Source organism: Neophocaena asiaeorientalis, unplaced genomic scaffold (assembly GCF_003031525.2).
Source record: "Neophocaena asiaeorientalis asiaeorientalis breed wild unplaced genomic scaffold, Neophocaena_asiaeorientalis_V1.1 scaffold483, whole genome shotgun sequence".
Classification (NCBI taxonomy): Eukaryota; Metazoa; Chordata; class Mammalia; order Artiodactyla; family Phocoenidae; genus Neophocaena; species Neophocaena asiaeorientalis.
In genome coordinates, this window is record NW_020175631.1 from 391,290 (window position 1) to 412,498 (window position 21,209).

Sequence of the window (21,209 nt, forward strand, 5' to 3'; positions counted from 1 at the left end):
GAGTATAGGCTCTTCAGTCAGTCTTTCAGGGTTTTAATCCTTGTTTTGGCACATGCTAGCTGTGTGACCTCAACTAGTTGTCTAAAGAACATAGTAAGCTGGTGTGGTGGGTCAACGAGATAACTTACGTGAAACACTTATTTCAACAACTGGCAGACAGCAAGCCCCCAATACATGTTAACTCTGTTACCTTATCATCATCATAATTTATAGGTCTTTGATTGCGCATACAATCTAGAATTGCAAAGCAGATGATACCAAAATTCTTTTCATTTGCTAGACTGTAAAAAAAAATGAATCACTTAAAAATTTTTATCTACTATATAGAATCTGCATACAACTTTACGTTTTAAATTTAAATCTAACATATGATTTGATCTTCAGCTTGAGGCTGTAGGTAGGCTCTGTAGTTATTCTCTTTGACAAGAAAGGAAATCAGGAATATGAGGACTGTGTGCTGCCCAGTTCACAAAACCTATTATTATGAAAAGAGCTGTGGTCAGGACTTGGGCTGTGTGATTCCTCTTCTAGAACACTTATTATGCCTACATTGTCTGCTTCTCACATATGTTGCAATGTTTATAATTACTCAACGTACTTTACTCTTCCTCTTTTATTTCACAAGTGTTAAATTCCATGAATCAGCTCATCTAGAAATACTGTTCTAAAGGATTTTTTGAAACCATACAAATGCTAGAAGAAAGTTTATTATTTTTTATATTCTTGGAGAAAGACTTTCAAAGCATGACACAATACCTAAAAGGAATTGCTGTGACAGTTAATGGCATAAAAATTGAAATTGTCAGTAATTTAAAAATGCAACAAAAATAAAGTTTAAAATAGTCAAAAACGTTTTAAAAACTGTCAAATGTCAGAAGACTGGCTATTGCCTTACTAGCTAATAAGGAAGGACAAACAAACCCACAGGGGAAAAAAAAGATGAACAAAGATATTATCACAAATATTTAAAAATATAAATGCCAATATGCTTAAGAAAATAGGTGAACCTTCACTCAATTAAATATTTACCGATAAAATAAGTACTTGTTAAAAACAAAGTTTAGTGTAAACCAGTGTGAGACAGGCATTTTCACACATTGCTGTGTACACGTATGAACAGAAATTTGGTAAAACTCCCCCTGCCAAAAAAAGTACATACTTTTACATTTCACTTTCTGCTATTTACTAGTGTCCTAGCACAGTAAACAAAACTATATGGGAACTTCCCTGGTGGTCCAGTGGTTAAGACTTCACCTTCCAATGCAGGGGGTGTGGGTTTGATCCCTGGTCAGGGAGATAAGATCCCACATGCCTCGCGGCCAGAAAACCACAACATAAAACAGAAGCAATATTGTAACAAATTCAATAAAGACTTCATTCTCCATTTTTTGATTAAGAAAATAAGAGTAAGTAGTTGTTTAACTCCTAATCCCCAGTCAATATAGCTAGCAATGGTAACATCAGAAGTCATGGATGTCTGTCTGATTCCAAATTCTAAGTGGTCTTCCAGAAAAAAAACGACTTCCCAAAGCACTGTGCCTAAGCTGACTTAAGCATATTGACAGTTTTATCTTTCATTCTACTAAATTTTGTCTAGTGCTGTAGTGGATTTACAGAAGGCAAGCTATAGCCTCATATAAAAATATCCCTTCAAAATATTGCGCATACATTATATTTTTAAAATGAAAACCCCACCATGCATTACTCAGAAATGGGTGCGGCAGTTTTCTGCCTTGTTCAAGGTGAATATTTTGCTCAAAATATAGATATATGGTTGCAGATTTTACTTAGCTCTAGATTTCCTGTGTGTTGTGTGCTAAGCTACTCAGAACGGTTGCCTATGGGATTGAACACTTAACAGCTGCCTCTGGGAAGGTAAATTTGATTCTTTGGGCTGCTCATGGGAGGGTGTGACATTTTCCTCTCCAGAGAGAGAGGATTTGGATGGCATTAGGCTACTGAGTAAATAGTGATCCAAGTAAGTTCAGTGTCAGCTTAGGCATCTATTTTACACGTATTTTTTCTGAATCATCTTTCTCTAACAGTGTTCAAATTTTCATTATAATTTAACTCTCCTTGACTTCCCTGGTGGTCCAGTGGTTAAGAATCCGCCTTCCAATGCAGGTGACGTGTGTTCAGTCCCTGGTCAGGGAACTAAGATCCCACATGCTGCGGGGCAACTAAGCCCGCGTGCCACAACTACTGAGCCCATGCGCCACAACGAAGAGCCCACACACTGCAATGAAAGATCCCGCATGCTGCAACCAAGACCTGACACAACCAAAATTTAAAACAATAACAATTTAACTAGCCTTTCAATATATTTAAGATATGCTGTTTAAAATGGCATCTGAACTCCTATGTTGGTGGACTCTTTCTGAATTGTCACACTGGAGGGTGTGTGTATGTGTGTGTATCTGTGAGAAGGCTGAGAAGGAAAGGTATCAAAGTAGCTTAAATACAATAAAATAGATACTCTTAATCAAAATAATTATTAAATTAGCTTTTATACTACCTTTTTATTAATACCACAAAGGTAAAAGGTCACAATTACAAGGGAATCATCTTTTTAAATTATCTGAAATCTCTGTAAGTTATTCTTTTTAAATGAAAAGCATCAATCATAATGAGATTACAGAAGGCCATTTCTACTTTATTGTAATTAAATGATCAGATATTTTTTTAAAATTCTAATATACCTGAAGACTTTTATAACTTATTAATTTTTAAATAAATGTGTCTGTAAAAATATCCTGGAGAAAGAAAGCAATGCTAGAGGAAAAAAAGTGCTTTGGATTCCTTTCCAGTTGTATTGCACAGCTAGCAAATGAGAGGATCCAACACATGCCCAGAAGTGACAGCACAAGCAATCCAATGAGGACTGGTTTAAATACAATCTGATGAACTAAATGTATTTCTGCCTATTACTGTTAGGTTGTTGTCTTTCAAGGCTGACTTAGAGGCATTTATTTAGCTGATCTGTCTGATAGATGACAGTTTAACCTTCTGAAGATTTTGATTTTTGCCTGTATGTTTCTGAGAATTTCTTTGTAAAAATGTACTTTTAATATTGAGGGTCTTTTTTATCCTCCCAAAGTGCAAGATTTGGTTAGATTTTAAAATAATTACTTTCTTTTAAAGTAACTTTAGTATATGCTTTTTTGTATTAAAAGGTCATCCTAAATAGTAGAATTATTTAAATGTTATGTAACAGTTGTCTTTTTATCTGAAGAGATCTAAGAGAAATTTAATTTGGGGGGTTTTCGTAGAAGGATTTTGCTGTGCTCATGAAACTTCTATAAAACTAAGAGAAAATAATAAATAGTGAAGAACTTCCAGCTAGAACAATAGGCTATTTCCTTTTATAAACGTCTGTTTGTTATCCTTGTTGATTGACAGAGTCTCCAGTCGTTTTCGCAATTATTAGGCTCAACACACTTTAGATTTATGAAAAGTGCACTTTGTTTAAACTTTATGAAATGAGGTTTTCAAGCAGGAAAGTTAGACTCTGATAATTCTGCCCAATCTACACTTTCCACCCCTGGGCCCAGTTTATCATCTGGAATAATGATTCTGTAGTAAAAGAGTATATTAGAGGCCACTCAACAAGTTAGTTCCTTTTGTCTCTCTGGCCTCTAACTTACTTGGATGGGAAAATGGCCAAAAGAAAAAAAAAAAAGTACTGCAGAGGATCTCAGATATAGGTAATGGGTCCTTACCAGAACATAAAAATAGACCTGTAGGAGCCATATCAGTGGTGGGATGTGTGTGGGGTTTTTGTTTGTTTGTTTGTTGTTTTAATTACTCTTGCAACAGAACACTCACTGGGATCTGACGTCTGTCTGTCTGTCTCTCTCTTTTTTTTTTTTTTTCTTAAAGCATATTTAAACTCACACTTTTTATAATGGGGATTTCAGTGTAGGGTTTTCTGCAGAATACCATTTGGTCCTACTAAGAATTGACCGTTCAAATGTTGGAGCATTTGATTGAAAAATCCTTCTTAGCCTTTTTAAAGGTAAGTCATAATGATTTTTTTTTTAAGTAAAAAGATTTCTATCTCCCAAATGATAGCAGATGACACTACTATATAAACACCCATTAGAAGTTATAGAACAGCAACAGCAAGCAGGAACTGTTTTCTTGAAGTCATTAGGCTTTTTTTAAAACGTAGGTTTGTGTTGTTTTCCAAGTTATCAGTCTTCTTACCTTTTATGTTTAAAAAAATATTGAAACCTTGTCTACCAGCCTATGACATTTTGTTTCTTGATGTTTAAAATCTTATGTTTATTTGTAAATATTTATTTGTTAATATTTAAAATGATGTACTATCCAATTTGATTATTGCAGAACTTTCATTATCTACTTAGGCTATTTATACATGATTTTTAATTTAAATTATGAATGAAAATCAACATAAATAAAAACCAGTATAGTAGGATTAGTTCTTATAAATGACTTGCCACTCCATGCCAGCATGCTTTCTAATATGCAATTGTTAACTACTTATTATTTTAGAGAGTCATTATTTTGTTTAATCTTCTATCTTAATTTCACAACTTTTAGTGAACCTGACTTTGTCTACATGGTTAAATGCAGTGCATGTTTTGGATATATTCTTATTAAGCATTTTCTTTTAAATGAACAAAGATATTGTAATTGCTACTGGGGATGGTTAATTGTATTAGTTCCAAATAATGATTCTGATTTATATAAATGTTTATAAATTATATAAAATTTGGTAACAGAATAAAATAACAAAATTAAAGTTTTTGGATATTTAGGAAGCTTATTACAAATATCAGCAAATTATTTTCTTGAATGATGATACAAAGTTTAAAGGACAAATCATTCTAGAGAAATTAAAAGTTTTAATTTATAGTAAGTGAATTCATACATAACTGTAAATGGCATAAATTCTCTAGAGTAAATTTCTAACAGTTTCTAGAATTGTAACATATTGAAAGATGTTTTTGAAATCTTTTCATGTACTTTTCAGTCCTTGACTGTGTAGTTTTAAATTAGGAAAAGAAACAGTGCTTTTAGTATTCGTTCAAAAAATAACCAAAATAATAATTTTAAAAAATTTTGTTATGTAGAGAGTCCAGTGGTGGACTGGATTTTATGAGAGGAAAAATACATAGAAATTTTTTCATTTACCAAAATCATTATGAGACCGGAACAATAAATCCAATACAAACTCATCAGAAGTTAAGCTGGGAGGAATAACGTAATTACAACTGGAGAGGTATTGGACAGAGTGTACTAAAAATTTTGGAATTTATTTTGGGAGTTATAGTTGCTACGCTTAATTTTTAAGAAAATGTTAGCAAAAAATACTTGTGGATTTTTTTTTTTCTTCCTGAAGGAATGGATTCTGTAACTATTTTCTGATTTAATCCAAACGTGTTTTAATTCACTGGCCCAAGTCATGGCTGAAAGTTTCAAGGAGCATTAGTCTAACCTAGAAGCTGCCTTTTCATTTGCATAATATTCTAAATCCTGGTATACGTAAGAATAAACTATTTCATCAGATTTTACTGTAACCTAAGAGTTTTGGAAATAATCATTCTTCTTTGTGTAACTTATACACATTTATTAGATTTTTAAAAAATAATACTTGGCCAATTTGCAATAACATTTTACTATTAGGTTATTGTTCAAAATAATATTCCATAATATTTCAAATAACATAACATGTGCTATGATAGGAATTTTTATTCATTACCTCATTGAATTTTATTTGACATTTTAAACCATATATGATGTATTTATACACATTTTAGAGAAAACTGAGCCACAGAAAACTATAATGTTAGACTGTGAATTGAACCTAATTATTTGAATTCAAAGCTCAGAATAATTGCAAATCTTATAGTATTCTACTGTTTACAGTAAGAGTTGGGCTGGGAAAAAAGAGATAATAGCATTTCTATCTAGGACTCAACAATCAAGAATGGCTCTAGGGCTTCCCTGGTGGCGCAGTGGTTGAGAGTCTGCCTGCCGATGCAGGGGACGCGGGTTCGTGCCCCGGTTCGGGAAGATCCCACATGCCGCGGAGCGGCTGGGCCCGTGAGCCATGGCCGCTGAGCCTGCGCGTCCGGAGCCTGTGCTCCGCAACGGGAGAGGCCACAACAGTGAGAGGCCCGCATACCGCAAAAACAAACAAACAAAAGAATGGCTCTAGATAATCCTATTTAAACGGACATGACTCTAAGAGAATCATTTCAAACCTATAGTAATCTCTATACTCAAGTACTCCAAAAGCTACCCCAAAAAGGTTGGTTTGCTTCTAGAAGAACATTTAGTGTAATAATGAAGTCAATGTAATTATTGTTTTAATTTTCTAAGACTACCACCAAAACAAGTTTTAACTTGTTATATTTGAAAGGCATAATTTAGTAAAGTATATTATTGTTTTGTATTGTAGATGTCTATAAACTTTTTTCTGTTATATATGTTTAGCTCCATATATTCTGATAGGATGGAAATGCCCATACAAATTAAAAGGATTATGGTAACTTGAATAAGAGAAGGTGTCGGAGATCTCCTAATCTAGTTATTTAAATATTTTCCACATAGCCGTTGGGTTCTGTGGGGATGACTCAGAGCCCAAATGAGATGTGACTGGAAAGGGGAAAGGGCCACAGTTCTTGCCAACTTTGACCAGAATAGCTATTCTTTTAACTCTCTTTATATGTTGGGATTGTGTGTAAAATAAGTACTAGTCTAATTCCCTTCTGTTTCCACATAATGAAACACAACCAGATTTAAATGACTGACTTAACTAGTTTGATGTGAATCTGCATCTTCCTCATGGCTAGGGAATCACGGCTTTGTAAACACATCTAGATATCATATAAAGTAAGAGTGTGAGCAGGAACTTAATTTGGAAAGCTAATTTTCATCATTCATATTCAACCTATTGTTGAATTAACCACCCCCAGAACTCTAAAACTGCGTTTTGTGGGCAGATACTGTATTTATTAGGTGAGGAAGACTGTGTATCAAAAGAATCACAGTGTGTGTCTAGTGGAAAACAGAGGTGTGTGATCTGGTTTCCTATTCCAAGGAAAAGTGGAAGGAAGGCTTATGGAGAGAATAGGAAATTTCTAACTCACTCATGAGTTAGAAAATGTCATCCAGGTCCTGGCACTCATTTATGGTACAAGTACATACTCTTATAATCTGAAAACGTTAAAGTTTCGTAGTTCACATCCCAGGAAACTGTACCTCTGGGCCATGCCTTTTCTGAGTGGAGTTTCCCAGGAAACACAGCTCTATCTGCACATGGGAATAATTACAGATTCTCTGGGAACTTTATTTTGCTGACCTACTAATGGAGACGCTTCTTATAGCTCAGTCTCAGTTCCTATCACCAGGTTTCCAACATAGTAGAATGGCATAAATCTCATAAGTTCATCTAGAAACATTTCGTAGATATGACAGCAAAAAAAGAAACAGCCACGTGTACATATACTCATGAATTCTACAAAAGGAATAGGACTTAATGTCTGTGAACTGATAGGATACAGCTGATCTCCATAGAGACTGAAGAAAGTTATGGGATTAGTGATATCTTAAAACATTTCTTCTTATTTTCTCTTCCTTCTTATTGGTCTCAAAAATATGTTTTCTTCCCTGTACCTTTGATTATTTTTTGTTTTCTAAATTTAAGTACTTTAAGCAAACAATAAGTTATTACAGATATCAATATCTTAGTTTTTGTTTATGTTTGAGTAAAATGTGCTTTCTTTTTTTCTTTTTCTACATCTTTATTGGAGTATAATTGCTTTACAATGGTGTGTTGGTTTCCACTTTACAACAAGGTGAATCAGTTATACATATACATGTGTTCCCATATCTCTTCCCTCTTGTGTCTCCCTCCCTCACACCCTCCATATCCCACCCCTCAAGGTGGTCACAAAGCACCGAGCTGATCTCCCTGTGCTATGCAGCTGCTTCCCACCAGCTATCTATTCTACGTTTGGTAGTGTGTATATGTGCATGCCACTCTCTCACTTTGTCACAGCTTACCATTACCCCTCCCCATATCCTCAAGTCCATTCTCTAGTAGGTCTGTATCTTTATTCCTGTCTTACCCATAGGTCCTTCATGACATTGTTATTTTTTCTTAGATTCCATATATATGGGTTAGCATACGGTATTTGTCTTTCTCTTTCTGACTTACTTCACTCTGTATGACAGACTCTAGGTCCATCCTCCTCACTACAAATAACTCAATTTCGTTTCTTTTTATGGTTGAGTAATATTCCATTGTATATATATGCCACATCGTCTTTATCCATTCATCTAATGATGGACATGTAGGTTGCTTCCATCTCCTGGCTATTGTAAATAGAGCTGCAATGAACATTTTGGTACATGACTCTTTTTGAATTATGGTTTTCTCAGGGTATATGCCCAGGAGTGGGTTTGCTGGGTCGTATGGTAGTTCTATTTGCAGGTTTTTAAGGAACCTCCATACTGTTCTCCATAGTGGCTGTACCAATTCACGTTCCCACCAGCAGTGCAAGAGTGTTCCCTTTTCTCCACACCCTCTCCATCATTTATTTTTTCTAGGTTTTTTGATGATGGCCATTCTGACCAGTGTGAGATGATATCTCATTGTACTTTTGATTTGCATTTCTCTAATGATTAATGATGTTGAGCATTCTTTCATGTGTTTGTTGGCAGTCTGTATATCTTCTTTGGAGAAATGTCTGTGTAGGTCTTCTGCCCATTTTTGGATTGAGTTGTTTGTTGTTTTGTCATTGAGCTGCATGAGCTGCTTGTAAATTTGGAGATTACTCCTTTGTCAGTTGCTTCATTTTTGTTTTTATTTCCATTTCTCTAGGAGGGGGGTCAAAAAGGATCTTGCTGTGATTTATGTCACAGAGTGTTCTGCCTATGTTTTCCTCTAAGAGTTTGATAGTTTCTGGCCTTACGTTTAGGTCTTTAATCCATTTTGAGCTTATTTTTGTGTATGGTGTTAGGGAGTGTTCTAATCTCATACTTTTACATGTAGCTGTCCAGTTTTCCCAGCACCACTTATTAGAGAGGCTGTCCTTTCTCCACTGTACATTCCTGCCTCCTTTATCAAAGATAAGGTGACCATATGTGTGTGGGTTTATCATTGGGCTTTTTATCCTTCTCCATTGATCTATATTTCTGTTTTTGTGCCCGTACCATACTATCTTGATAGCAGTAGCTTTGCAGTATAGTCTGAAGTCAGGGAGGCTGATTGCTCCAGCTCCGTTTTTCGTTCTCAAGATTGCTTTGGCTATTCGGGGTCTTTTGTGTTTCCATACAAATTGTGAAGTTTTTTGTTCTAGTTCTGTGAAAAATGCCAGTGGTAGAGGGTTGTGTGTGCATTTCTAAAAATTTGTCCGTTTCTTCCAGGTTGTACATTTTATTGGAATAGAGTTGCATGTAGTAATCTCTCATGATCTTTTGTATTTCTGCAGTGTCAGTTGTTACTTCTCCTTTTTCATTTCTAATTCTATTGATTTGAGTCTTCTCCCTTTTTTTCTTGATGAGTCTGGCTAATGGTTTATCAATTTTGTTTATCTTCTCCAGGAACCAGCGTTTACTTTTATAGTTCTTTGCTGTCGTTTCCTTCATTGCTTATTCATTTATTTCTGATCTGATCATTATGATTTCTTTCCTTCTGCTAACTTTGGGATTTTTTTGTTCCTCTTTCTCTAATTGCTTTATGTGCAAGGTTAGGAAAAATAAAGTTATAAAAATAAAAAATAATTATTAAGAAAAAAAATTTTTTTAAGTTAAAAAAAAAAGGGACGGACAGAACGCTAGGACAAAAGGTGAAAGCAATGCTGTACAGACAAAATCTCACACAGAAGCATACACATACACGCTCACAAAAAGAGGAGAAGGGGAAAAAATAATAAATCTTGCTCTCAACGTCCACCTCCTCAATCTGGGATGATTCGTTGTCTATTCATGTATTCCACAGATGCAGGGTACATCAAGTTGATTGTGGAGATTTAATCCGCTGCTTCTGAGGCTGCTGGGAGAGATTTCCCGTTCTCTTCTTTGTTCGCACAGCTCCCGGGGCTCAGCTTTGGATCTGGACCCGCCTTTGCATGTAGGTCGCCGGAGGGCGTGTGTTCTTCGCTCAGACAGGACGGGGTTAAAGGAGCCACTGATTCCGGGGCTCTGGCTCACTCAGGCCGGGGGAAGGGAGGGATATGGATGCGGGAGGAGCCTGTGGTGGCAGAGGCCGGTGTAACGTTGCACCAGCCTGAGGTGTGCCATGTGTTCTCCCGGGGAAGTTGTCCCTGGATCCCAGGACCCTGACAGTGGCGGGCTGCAGAGGCTCCCCGGAAGGGGGTTTGGATAGTAACCTGTGCTCGCACACAGGCTTCTTGGTGGCGGCAGCAGCAGCCTTAGCGTCTCATGCCCGTCTCTGGGGCCCGCGCTGTTAGCCCCGGCTCGCGCCCGTCTCTGGAGCTCCTTTAAGCAGCGCTCTTAATCCCCTCTCCTCTCGCACCCGGAAACAGAGAGGGAAGGAAAAGTCTCTTGCCTCTTCGGCAGCTCCAGACCTTTTCCCGGACTCCCTCCCGGCTAGCCGTGGTGCACTAACCCCCTGCAGGCTGTGTTCACACCGCCAGTCCTCTCCTCAATGTCTTATTATGAAGAAGAAATAACAGTAAAGAATAAAACTTAATCTAATATTAGCAAGTAAAATAAATTTTATTATGTAAGAAGCTGTACTACTGAGAAAACCATGTGTGCAAAACACAAATTTTATGTGCTCTAAATGGCTACATGTGAGAGGAGAGTGGGGAATAACTACACTTTTTTTATGAAGCTCTTGAATAGAATGTCCTGAGTAACCTGAACTTTTATGTATTCAATTCATGTCCTACTTAATTTGTTAGTCCCTCCTTTGCTTCAGGTGAATAAAACTACAGTTGACCCTTGAACAGAACAAGTTTGAACTTTGTGGGTCCACTTTGACACAGAATTTTTTCCGTAGATACTACAGTACTACCTGCTCCACAATGTGTAGTTGGTTGGATCCACAGATGCAGAACTACAGATAAGGAGGGCTGACTGTATAGTTATATGTGGATTTTCCACTGCCTGCAGGGTCCATAACCCCTCCGTGTTGTTCAAGGGTCAACTTGTGTTTGTAATTTTGTAGTATGAAGCATAAGGTTAAAGTATAATTATAATAGCAATACTTAACTTATGGTGACAGGGCACTGAAGCATAATAAATGAACACGAGTAAGTAGTTCCCCCATATTCGCGGGTGTGGAGGATACCTTCTAAGACCCTCATTGGGTGCCTGAACCCAGAGATAGCACCAAACCCTAAGTAGTCCCCCGTAGCCAAGATTTTGCTTTCTACAGGTTTAGTTACCTTCACTTGACCACTTTTGACCGTGGGTAAGTGAAACTGTGGAAAGCAAAGCCATTGATAAAGGAGGACTACATTACACATGTGAAATATCTTGCCTATTCTTAGAGAAAAAAAAGGAAACTTATATCAAGGTAACAAAAGTATGTCGGCCAATAGAAAATGTGAAAAATTAGATAAACTCAATCTTTTTCTGTTGAAAATATCAGTACACATATGCAGGAATGTTAGAGTAACTCTTGTACCTTTGCTTATGCATCATCCAGACAGTGTCAGACTAAGAACTGTCTAACCATGCAATTCAACCCCAAAAATTATTGACACTTTTGTTTTCTGATGAACTTGACTCAACAGCAGTGGGCTGTGTACACTATCTCACTTCAGTTTTAAATTCAAAGCAGACAGAGCCTAGGCAGTACCCAGGTCTGCCCATGACTTCACATCTCTGGGCTCAGGGTCCTTGGAAGTCATGATAATGAGTTTTCAGGTTTAGAGAGACATTGAATAACCTGTTGCCCCCTGGGTCATCCAGTGGACTTTCTTGGGACTCTTTGCCCCTTGCAGAAACTCTTTCCTGTAGTCCGTGGGGCTGCTTGAATAAAGGAGAATGATTCTGGGAAAGGTCAGGTAGATTCTTAACTAGGTGATGGCATAGATCTGGAAAGGGGCAAATAATACACACCTCTATCCATCTCAGAAACCATGGACTTGTAATGTTTAACTCATTTTATATTCCATCTGTCAGAATTGCAAATAACCTTAGTATTGAATAATTTTTAGTGGTGTTTATATAGAAAATACAATATCTTTCGGAAAGAGATGATTTTATCTTTGAGTTGTATTTTTTAATAGATTCATGATGTTATAGAAACAAAACTAGAATTTGACCCTCGGGATTTCGTGTCCCAATTTTTTAACGAATTGCAGTCCATTTGTTTCTACAGAGATTCTCCTCAAGTTTCCTGAACATGGGATAGGATAGTGTTCGTTGGGAGTGGGGAGACCAAGTTAGGAATCAGGGTCTTGGGGTTCCCACCACTGCTGCCACTGCTGTGATCAAAGTCACTCTGCCTGGTCTTCCATGTAAGAAGTTGAGTGAAGAACCAGTTCAGCTGCCTAAATTAAAAACTGGGGATCTCATCTTAGCATCTTATTTTACACATGAGGAAACTGAGGAATAGAGCTATTAAGTGACTTGCCCAAGGTCAGCTGGCAAGAGACAAGTGAGTAGCCCATCACGCTTCAGTTTATTCTCCAGTCTCTCAGTTACAGCAGGCTCGATCCCTGTATTTTGATGACTACCTTAAGTATAACTTGCAGATTTTGAACTGGGGAATGGTCTATGAAATGGGCATTCAGTAAAATATTACTTGATAAGCTCCCCTGAATATGATCACTTGTATACAGTACAGAACACCTGGGTGACATTCTCTACTCAGCAATTACAATGATCGTTTAAAAGATGATGTTTCAGGGCTTCCCTGGTGGCGCAGGGGTTGAGAGTCTGCCTGCCGATGCAGGGGACACGGGTTCGTGCCCCGGTCCGGGAAGATCCCACAGGCCGCGGAGCGGCTGGGCCCTTCAGCCATGGCTGCTGAGCCTGCGCGTCCGGAGCCTGTGCTCCGCAATGGGAGAGGACACAACAGTGAGGGGCCCGCGTACTGCAAAAATAAAAAAACAAAAACAAAAAGGATGATGCTTCACAAAAATTTTAAGGTGCTGTACAATTATCCTTTGCAAAGGAGATTGTACTTGTGAATATCTAGTCATTATTATCAGGTTTAAATAAGTTGTTCCACTGCATTATGACAATCCTGGCCAAAGCCATAGGAGGTAGCGTATATTCTTCCCCCTCCACCCCCAAGCAATTAATAAAAAGCCAACTCTACTTGCTCAGGGACACATAAAATTCCACAGGAAAAATAAATCACTTGTTTAGGCTTGTGTGTTTTGTTTACATTGGAAAAAAACATGTGACACTCATGACTATTCAAGCTTCTTAGCCATGAGGACCTCAGTGTGAATCAGTTTGCTCATCCTGATTTCCAGTGGAAGTATCCTAGCTGTAAGGCATTGGTAAAGGGAGATCCTAAAGGATGAAAAATAAAGAAATTGCCATGAAAAATTTTATTACATCTTTTTCCATTTGGGGGAAGAGTCTTATTTTCTTAACATTAGTCTTAACACTATTTTCTTAGCTATGCAATTAATATTTAAAAAAAACGAAATGTTTCCTCAAGTGGAAAGAACTACTAATAAAATCATCAGAGTGGTACTTCAACCACAACAAAGCTACGGAGGGAAAATCTGAGACCATAACAAAGTATAATTATTATTCTACTTACAAGGTTGAGAAAAATATTGCGTGTGCCTCTTTTTTGTCTGTAGCCTCCATTCTGTTCGCATTTTTGTTTTCCTTGGCCAGGGGCATTTTGAAGTAGGGAATATTTGTTTATAAGCTACAAAGCACATTCTGTTTATTGATGTCAGGTCAACCCCATTATAAAAAATGCGATTGCAACCAAAATAGCTCAAGTGAGTATGTTTTCAATATTTGAATAATAAAGTCTTATTAACTTTGTTACAATAGGATCTACTTATTCCACTAAGAGTTTTCTTCCAAAGATAAGACTGACTAAGTGACATACATACTGACACAATCTAGTTGCTTTTAACAGAACTGGCATGAGTCAGTTGCCCATGACAAAATGAACAATATTACCCTTGAATATGTTAAAATATATATATGTGAGACCAGCAAGAAAGCAATGCCTATCACAGAAACTAGACATCCTCTACATATTTTCTTTAAAGTCTTTTCACCTTTAGACTACCTAAAAATCAGTTATTAAAAAAAGAAATTGACTAAATTTTGTTTCTTTTTATGGCTGAGTAATATTCCATTGTATATATGTGCCACATCTTCTTTATCCATTCATCTGTTGATGGACATACATATGGAATCTAAGAAAAAAAAAAAGGTCATGAAGAACCTAGGGGTAAGACGGGAATAAAGACACAGACCTACTAGAGCATGGACTTCCTTGAGGATATGGGGAGGGGTAGGGGGAGGTTGTGACGAGGTGAGAGAGTGGCATGGACATATATACACTACCAAGCATAAAGTGGATAGCTAGTGGGAAGCAGCCACATAGCACAGGGAGATCAGCTCGGTGCTTTGTGACCACCTAGAGGGGTGGGATAGGGAGGGTGGGAGGGAGGAAGACGCAAGAGGGAAGAGATATGGGAACGTGTATATGTATAACTGATTCACTTTGTTATAAAGCAGAAACTAACACACCATTGTAAAGCAATTATACTCCAATAAAGATGTTAAAAAAAATTGAAAATGAAGTACTCTTCTTTAAAATATTTCAATGTTTTCAACACCGTATATAAGAAAGAATGCAGGCATGAACTCAATATTGATGAAAGTGGAATTTTCTTTTAATAATGATTATAATTTTGATGTTATTAGGGAGTAGTCTAGTGCTAATTTTCTGGCAATGTATTTTCCCAATTTACTCATGCTTTTTTGTTTTAACAGATAGCTTACAATTGATTACAAGAATTGATTCCTCTGAGACTCATCAGATCATTTCCTGTAAAATCCGCATCTCTCTATTTGTGAAAAAGGTAAAGAAAACATCTGTCACCAAACTTGCTTAGCATTTAGATGTGATAGACATCAGTCCACCCACATTCAGTTTGCAGGAGAACTCCAGTTAGGGTGCAGATGGTTGTGTTGGGGTGGAGAAGCCAGATAGACGGTGAAGATGCCCGTAAGTGTCCCAGGCTGATGCAAGGTAAGCAGAGGGCAAGAGTACAGTAGGCATATTCTCCTTAGATAAGATTTCAGAATGTTAATCATCCATAGAAAGAAAATTTTAAAGAGGAGAACTTTGAAGAACTGCTCTATGTGACATTATTTATTACTTCTACTACTGGTAGGTAGGTCAAATCAAGAAAGGACAAGACCTAGAAAGTTTTTTTTTTTTTTTAAAAAAAACCATCTGTTTATAACTGGCAAAATGATCTGTTTCAGTTGCGTGTTTTCCTTGTACTTTGATCTTTTTGTATCATACTTATGCTTATGTTTTATGATCTCCTTCTAATGATAGAACCAGACCTCTTGGAAACCACCTTCATCAGACTTGGAAGTTTGCAAGAAGCGGGTGCTGAACCTTAGTTTTTTCCCTGAACCAGAAAAATGGGCTGCGATCGAAACTGTGGGCTCATCGCTGGTGCTGTCATTGGTGCAGTCCTGGCTGTGTTTGGAGGTATTCTAATGCCAGTTGGAGACATGCTTATTGAGAAGAAAATTAAAAAGGTACAAGTAATTTCAAGACTATTTCTTGCTGTCCTGATTCATTCTATCTTCCATCCCTTTTTGGCTTAGGGTGGCTGTTTGATATTTCATTGTAACTGGCAATAATGTGTCTCCAACACAAACGTGATTGTGAACTACTGAAACTCTACATGATAGAGAAGTGGTCACAGTATGATGTATATTCTACCATTCATATTCTATATGAATGCACTGTCATCTTAGGTCTAAATATTTAATTTCTGATAAAAAACTATTATAGGTATGTAGGTAAGTAGAAATAATTACATTTAATTATGTCAACAGAGTATGCTGATAAGCTTTTGAATGAGAAATGAGTGTTATTTTGTGAGGGTACATTTATAAAATAGGTGCAGTTTGATTAATGTTGAGAAAAGTAAAATCATATTTAATATATATATAACTTAAACAAAATTGTTTAAATTGTTTAAAATTGATGTAGGAATATTTGGTAAAACTGGTAAAAATTATTTCTGTTTGGTAAACTGCTCTATATGATATGTGTAATAATATATGATTGTCTTATGAACATTTCTTATTGATGAAGTTTGATAATTGACTTTTAGAAGGTACTTCGAGAAATGTAATTTAGAACATATCCTAGTATATATGTAACAAGTTGACTATAGTTTTAACAAAACTAAAAATAAAAGTGACTAAAATATATTTAATCACCTATGTGTTAAGTCACTAAAAATAAAGTGACTTAATATATAGGCTTTGTACAACAAACTAGAGTTTATCTCCCACCCTAGTTCCTTCTAATTCAGTTTCATACTCACCAACTTTAATTGATAAAGAGAAGGAAGACTAGAATAAAGAAAAGTAGATCTGCTGAAGTCCTAAACCAGGGATGGCAAATTCAAATGGCTTCAGGGGTTTGGAGACAAGGTTTAAAAAAAAAGGGGGGGGGGGAACTACCAAGAACAAGGTAAAAACAAGACAAGGACTATTGTGAATTTAAAAGTGTGTGCTCTTCCCGAAGGCATGTATGTTCATTTTTAAAATACAATGCTACACTGCTTTTACACAAAGAGAAGATGGAGACAGTGAAGCAAAACCATGAAAAAGTGTGTGGAGCTAGTTGATGAGCAATTAGCATGCAACATTTGTGGATATTTTGTTGGTTCCTCTGATTGTGTAAAAAAAAATCTGTTGTACATATGTTTGGAAATATATACCCTTTTTGTAAAATCTTACAAGGTGAAGCACGTTAGGCTTTTTTTTTTTTACCATTGATGAAAAATAAAGTACATATGTGAAAGAAAAAAAAAAAGATGACATTTTGATATTCTTATTAAAAGGTTTGGGACTTCCCTGGTGGCGCAGTGGTTGAGAGTCCACCTGCCAATGCAGGGGACACGGGTTCGTGCCCCGGTCTGGGAAGATCCCACATGCCGTGGAGCGGCTGGGCCCGTGAGCCATGGCCGCTGAGCCTGTGCGTCAGGAGCCCATGCTCCGCAACGGGAGAGGCCACAACAGTGAGAGGCCTGCATACTGCAAAAAAAAAAAAAAAAAAAAGTTTGATTCTTTTGGTTTGTTTTTTTTGTTTTTTTTTTTTACTATTTCAATGCTATAGACAAAGTGAGTTTGTGTATAAATACATTGAAAATCTAAGAAAACTGAAAACAAATATAAAGTGAAATGGAGCTATGAGGGCAGTCTTGCTGACAAAATTTCTTTCATTCACTGTATATTAGGTATCCTGTATTTGTGGCAACTTATACAAAGTTATGTGATGCATCATATCATATATAGTGAGGCTGAATAGAAGCCTAGTTCATTGTATGAACATGGAAAGTAAACACTGAAAGATTAATTTCCAAATTATTCTCTCGACTATCTCAAATTCAGTTGTTCTCTATTCCTTTACCTCTTAATCAAAATTATAAAGTATTATTTCATTCACTAAAAATAAATAAATAAATAAAATACAGTGCTAGCCAAATAAAACATATCTGAATGCTGGCCTCAGCTCTCAGCCTGATTCAGATGTCAGCGGTCTAGACGTTAGTAGGCACAGTGCACATGGAGAACAACAAGAACTGAATCTGAAAATGGGCTAGACTACCAACTCATACTGCAGTTTCTGTTCCTGCTAAGACCTTGATCTGTCTCATCCATTCATCCATGTTTAACATCTTACTCTTACTAGGAGTATAAACATATACAATTATATTTCACTAAAGCACTGACCTAATTGACAAATAAATATGAAGATTTAATTTCAAATCTAGTTACCCAGGACAAGAAGTTACTATTTTCCAGTGTTTTTTTTGGTTTAGCTAAAATGCTTAGTCTTTAAATTTAAAAACTTTTCTCACTGTACCATTATAGCTCTTGTCTTAGTATAACAGATTTTTAAAAAATAGGACATTTTTAAGTACAGGTTCTATAGTTGCATGCTATATTTGCTTAATAACAGTATAGTCATTTCTATCCTTTCTCTTGCTAACAGACTGCAAAATTTTCAACCTCATGCATTTAACTGAAAACATACATTAAATTCCATCTCCTTCCTTGGAATTCCCAGTTTTCTTGGTATTATTATTATTATATTTTATATATTTATTTATTTTTGGCTGTATTGGGTCTTTGTTGCTGCACGCGGGCTTATTCTAGCTGTGGTGAGCAGGGGCTACGCTTCGTTGCGGTGCACGGGCTTCTCATTGCGGTGGCTTCTCTTGTTGTGGAGCACGGGCTCTAGGCGCATGGGCTTCAGTAGTTGTGGCTCGCAGGCTCAGTAGTTGGGTGCACGGGTTTAGTTGCTCTGCGGCATGTGGGATCTTCCTGGACCAGGGCTCGAACCCATGTCCCCTACATTGGCAGGTGGATTCTTAACCACTGTGCCACCAGGGAAGCCCTATTTTTAATACAGTTCAATAGAGACAGACAGGTGATGGTGAGGTGGGGAGGATCTAATAGTGCGAGAGGGAATTGCCATTGTTAACACCCTTTCTGCTCTATAAACTTGCTTCTCCTCTGTATATTCTGGGGCGAGAGAACAGGATCAGTTCTAACACAGAGACTATAACTTATTTTGTGGAAAAATCTTCAGAATAGAAAAGTGACAATAATCTTCCAGTGCACAGCATTTTAGACTAAGACTTTTTGATACATAATTGATCATCTGTAGCTGAATAGTGATCATCTATTCTTTCTTATTATTCAACAATATTATTCATTTAGACCCTGTTAGATGGCATGAGAGGTGCCAGCATCTATTTTAATTGTTTACTATTTATCTCTAAGTTCATAATGGCTAATCCTGAGGAAATAAGTGTTTTGAGTCATCAAAAATTGGCTTTTATATAGAGGCTAAGAGAGAATAAAATAAATATTTATCTCAAGAAAGATAAGTTTTAACTGGGGAAAGCATATTGTAAAAACTACAGAGACCTGTGAAACTCTATAATTGAATTCTAAAGCATATACTGTAGAAAATAAATATTATTTAGAAAGAGAACTTTCTCAGAGTATTCAATAACTTCAGGAAGAAGGTGAGATTTGAATTGGATTTTGAAGTACAAAATTTTGAAAGTCCAAAGAAGGCTCCAATAAAAGTGTCAAAGGACTGTTTAATACTATGGGAAAAGTTGTGGAAATGCAAGTAAATGTGACGAGAGAAGGAGGAATATTAAAAAATGTGCCAAAAATATAGGATTAACAGGAGAGACAATTAGAAAAATAATAACATGGGGTAAGATTTAGGAAGCTTTGAACATCAGTTAGAAGACTAATTAATGAAATGATAGGCAATAGTAGATGGTTTATGTTTTCTGGTAGGTGTTAGATATAACAAAATCTGCATTCAGAGATTGATATCAAATATACTATATACTAATATGCTATATACCATACATACTAATATACCATACTATATACTAATAAAGCATTTATTTAGTCCTACTAAGAGCTGCATATATACTAATTCATTTAATCTTCAGAAATATCTATGAGAAGGTACTATTATTTTACCCATTTTACAGTCACAAGACCCTAAATCAACTTGCCAACTCACCTAGCCAAAAGGAGGACGAGTTAGTTTCCATACCTAGGCAATCTGAAGGGAGAGACTAGATGGTTTACACAGTTTTGTACTCTATCATTCTACAATAGAATGTACTGGAAAGTGAGGAGACCAAAAACAGGAAGCGCTACGTAGGACATGACCACTTTCAAGGAGAATTTAAGACTCCCTTTAGAAAGATCTTTGCACAGTCTGCACGTAACAAAAGGCACTCTGGTTTAGTGTGGTGGAGTACATAGAACTGATGGGTGATGGGATGTAATGGGATAGAGGGACTAAACAGGGAGAGAGAGGAGTAGAAAGAACAAACTGCAAGATGTCCAGTTGTTATTGATAGAAATGTATACCTTAGAAGAATAAAAAACAGACATTTTATAAGCGATTTGATATGAACATCAGTGTATATTTCAGAGGTCAGAGCTCAAGAGATTTGATCATTATTATAGAGAATACAGATAAAACTAAACAGTAGATTTGCTTAAGGAGAATTTGAATATAGAGACAAAAGGGCAGAGAAATTACTATAGGATATGTGCATTCAGAGGTAGGTAGGAAGAGAAAAACAGAAAAGGGTAAAATTATTTTATATGAAGCAATGAAAGCAATAGAGTGCATTTTTTGGGAAGTTAATAGGAAGCCAATTTTCAGGGAAAGAATAAAATGATCTCAGGCAGATGAAAATTAAGGAAATAATGGTTAGAACATGGTCAGTAATGACTTTGAAAGTATAATTTCACTAGGGCAGGGTAACAAAGCAGGGATAAAATAAATAAATAGAGTGTTTTCCCTTCTTGTTTTTGAAATGAGGGTTATCTGCAATCTTTGGTTTACATTGTAACCCAGCTCAATATCCACAGACTAAGACATCATCAGAATCCCTTCAATGGTTAGGGGCTGTGTGGTACATTTAAGACTAAGCCTGAGTTTGCTCTCAGATGTTCATATATCCATGATGATCTTGCCCATTTGAATCATGTAAAGATGCTGGGATTTTTTCTTTATTTAAATAAAACTGTTTCTTTTTTATTTAGTTTAAAAAAATATTATTATTATTAATTTTTTTTTTTTTTTGCGGTACACGGGCCTCTCACGGCTGTGGCCTCTCCCGTTGCGGAGCACAGGCTCCGGACCCACAGGCTCAGCGGCCATGGCTCACGGGCCCAGCCGCTCCGCGGCATGTGGGATCTTCCCAGACCAGGGCACGAACCCGTGTCCCCCGCATCGGCAGGCGGACTCTCAACCACTGCGCCACCAGGGAAGCCCTAAAAAATTATTTTTTAAATGAGATTGGCATATATATCTGTTCGGCATGCAATATAAGTCAAATCTTTGAATTATGTGTAATCCCAGAGAGCCAAGTATCTTACCACTGACTCAGAGCACTTAGGTTAATTCTGTTATTTTACAAATATATACAAGTTTTACTACTGGTCAGTTTTGTCTACAA

General features: G+C 36.6%; 1 protein-coding gene across 6 annotated transcripts in view; it reads left to right on the plus strand.

Annotated features, from left to right (window-relative positions):
• Positions 1 to 21,209, plus strand: part of LOC112390457 (platelet glycoprotein 4) — a 139,636-nt gene that overhangs the window by 92,723 nt on the left and 25,704 nt on the right. For 4 of the 6 annotated variants that reach the window (XM_024731413.1, XM_024731414.1, XM_024731410.1 and 1 more), the window contains 2 exons: positions 14,932 to 15,020; positions 15,506 to 15,714. In XM_024731413.1, the coding sequence (XP_024587181.1) occupies positions 15,595 to 15,714 (120 nt within the window). In that variant the 5' untranslated portion in view covers positions 14,932 to 15,020; positions 15,506 to 15,594. Of the gene's footprint in view, positions 1 to 3,767; positions 4,016 to 10,043; positions 10,106 to 14,931; positions 15,021 to 15,505; positions 15,715 to 21,209 lie in introns of those variants that run through there. The other 2 variants (XM_024731415.1, XM_024731411.1) reach the window with 2 other exon arrangements.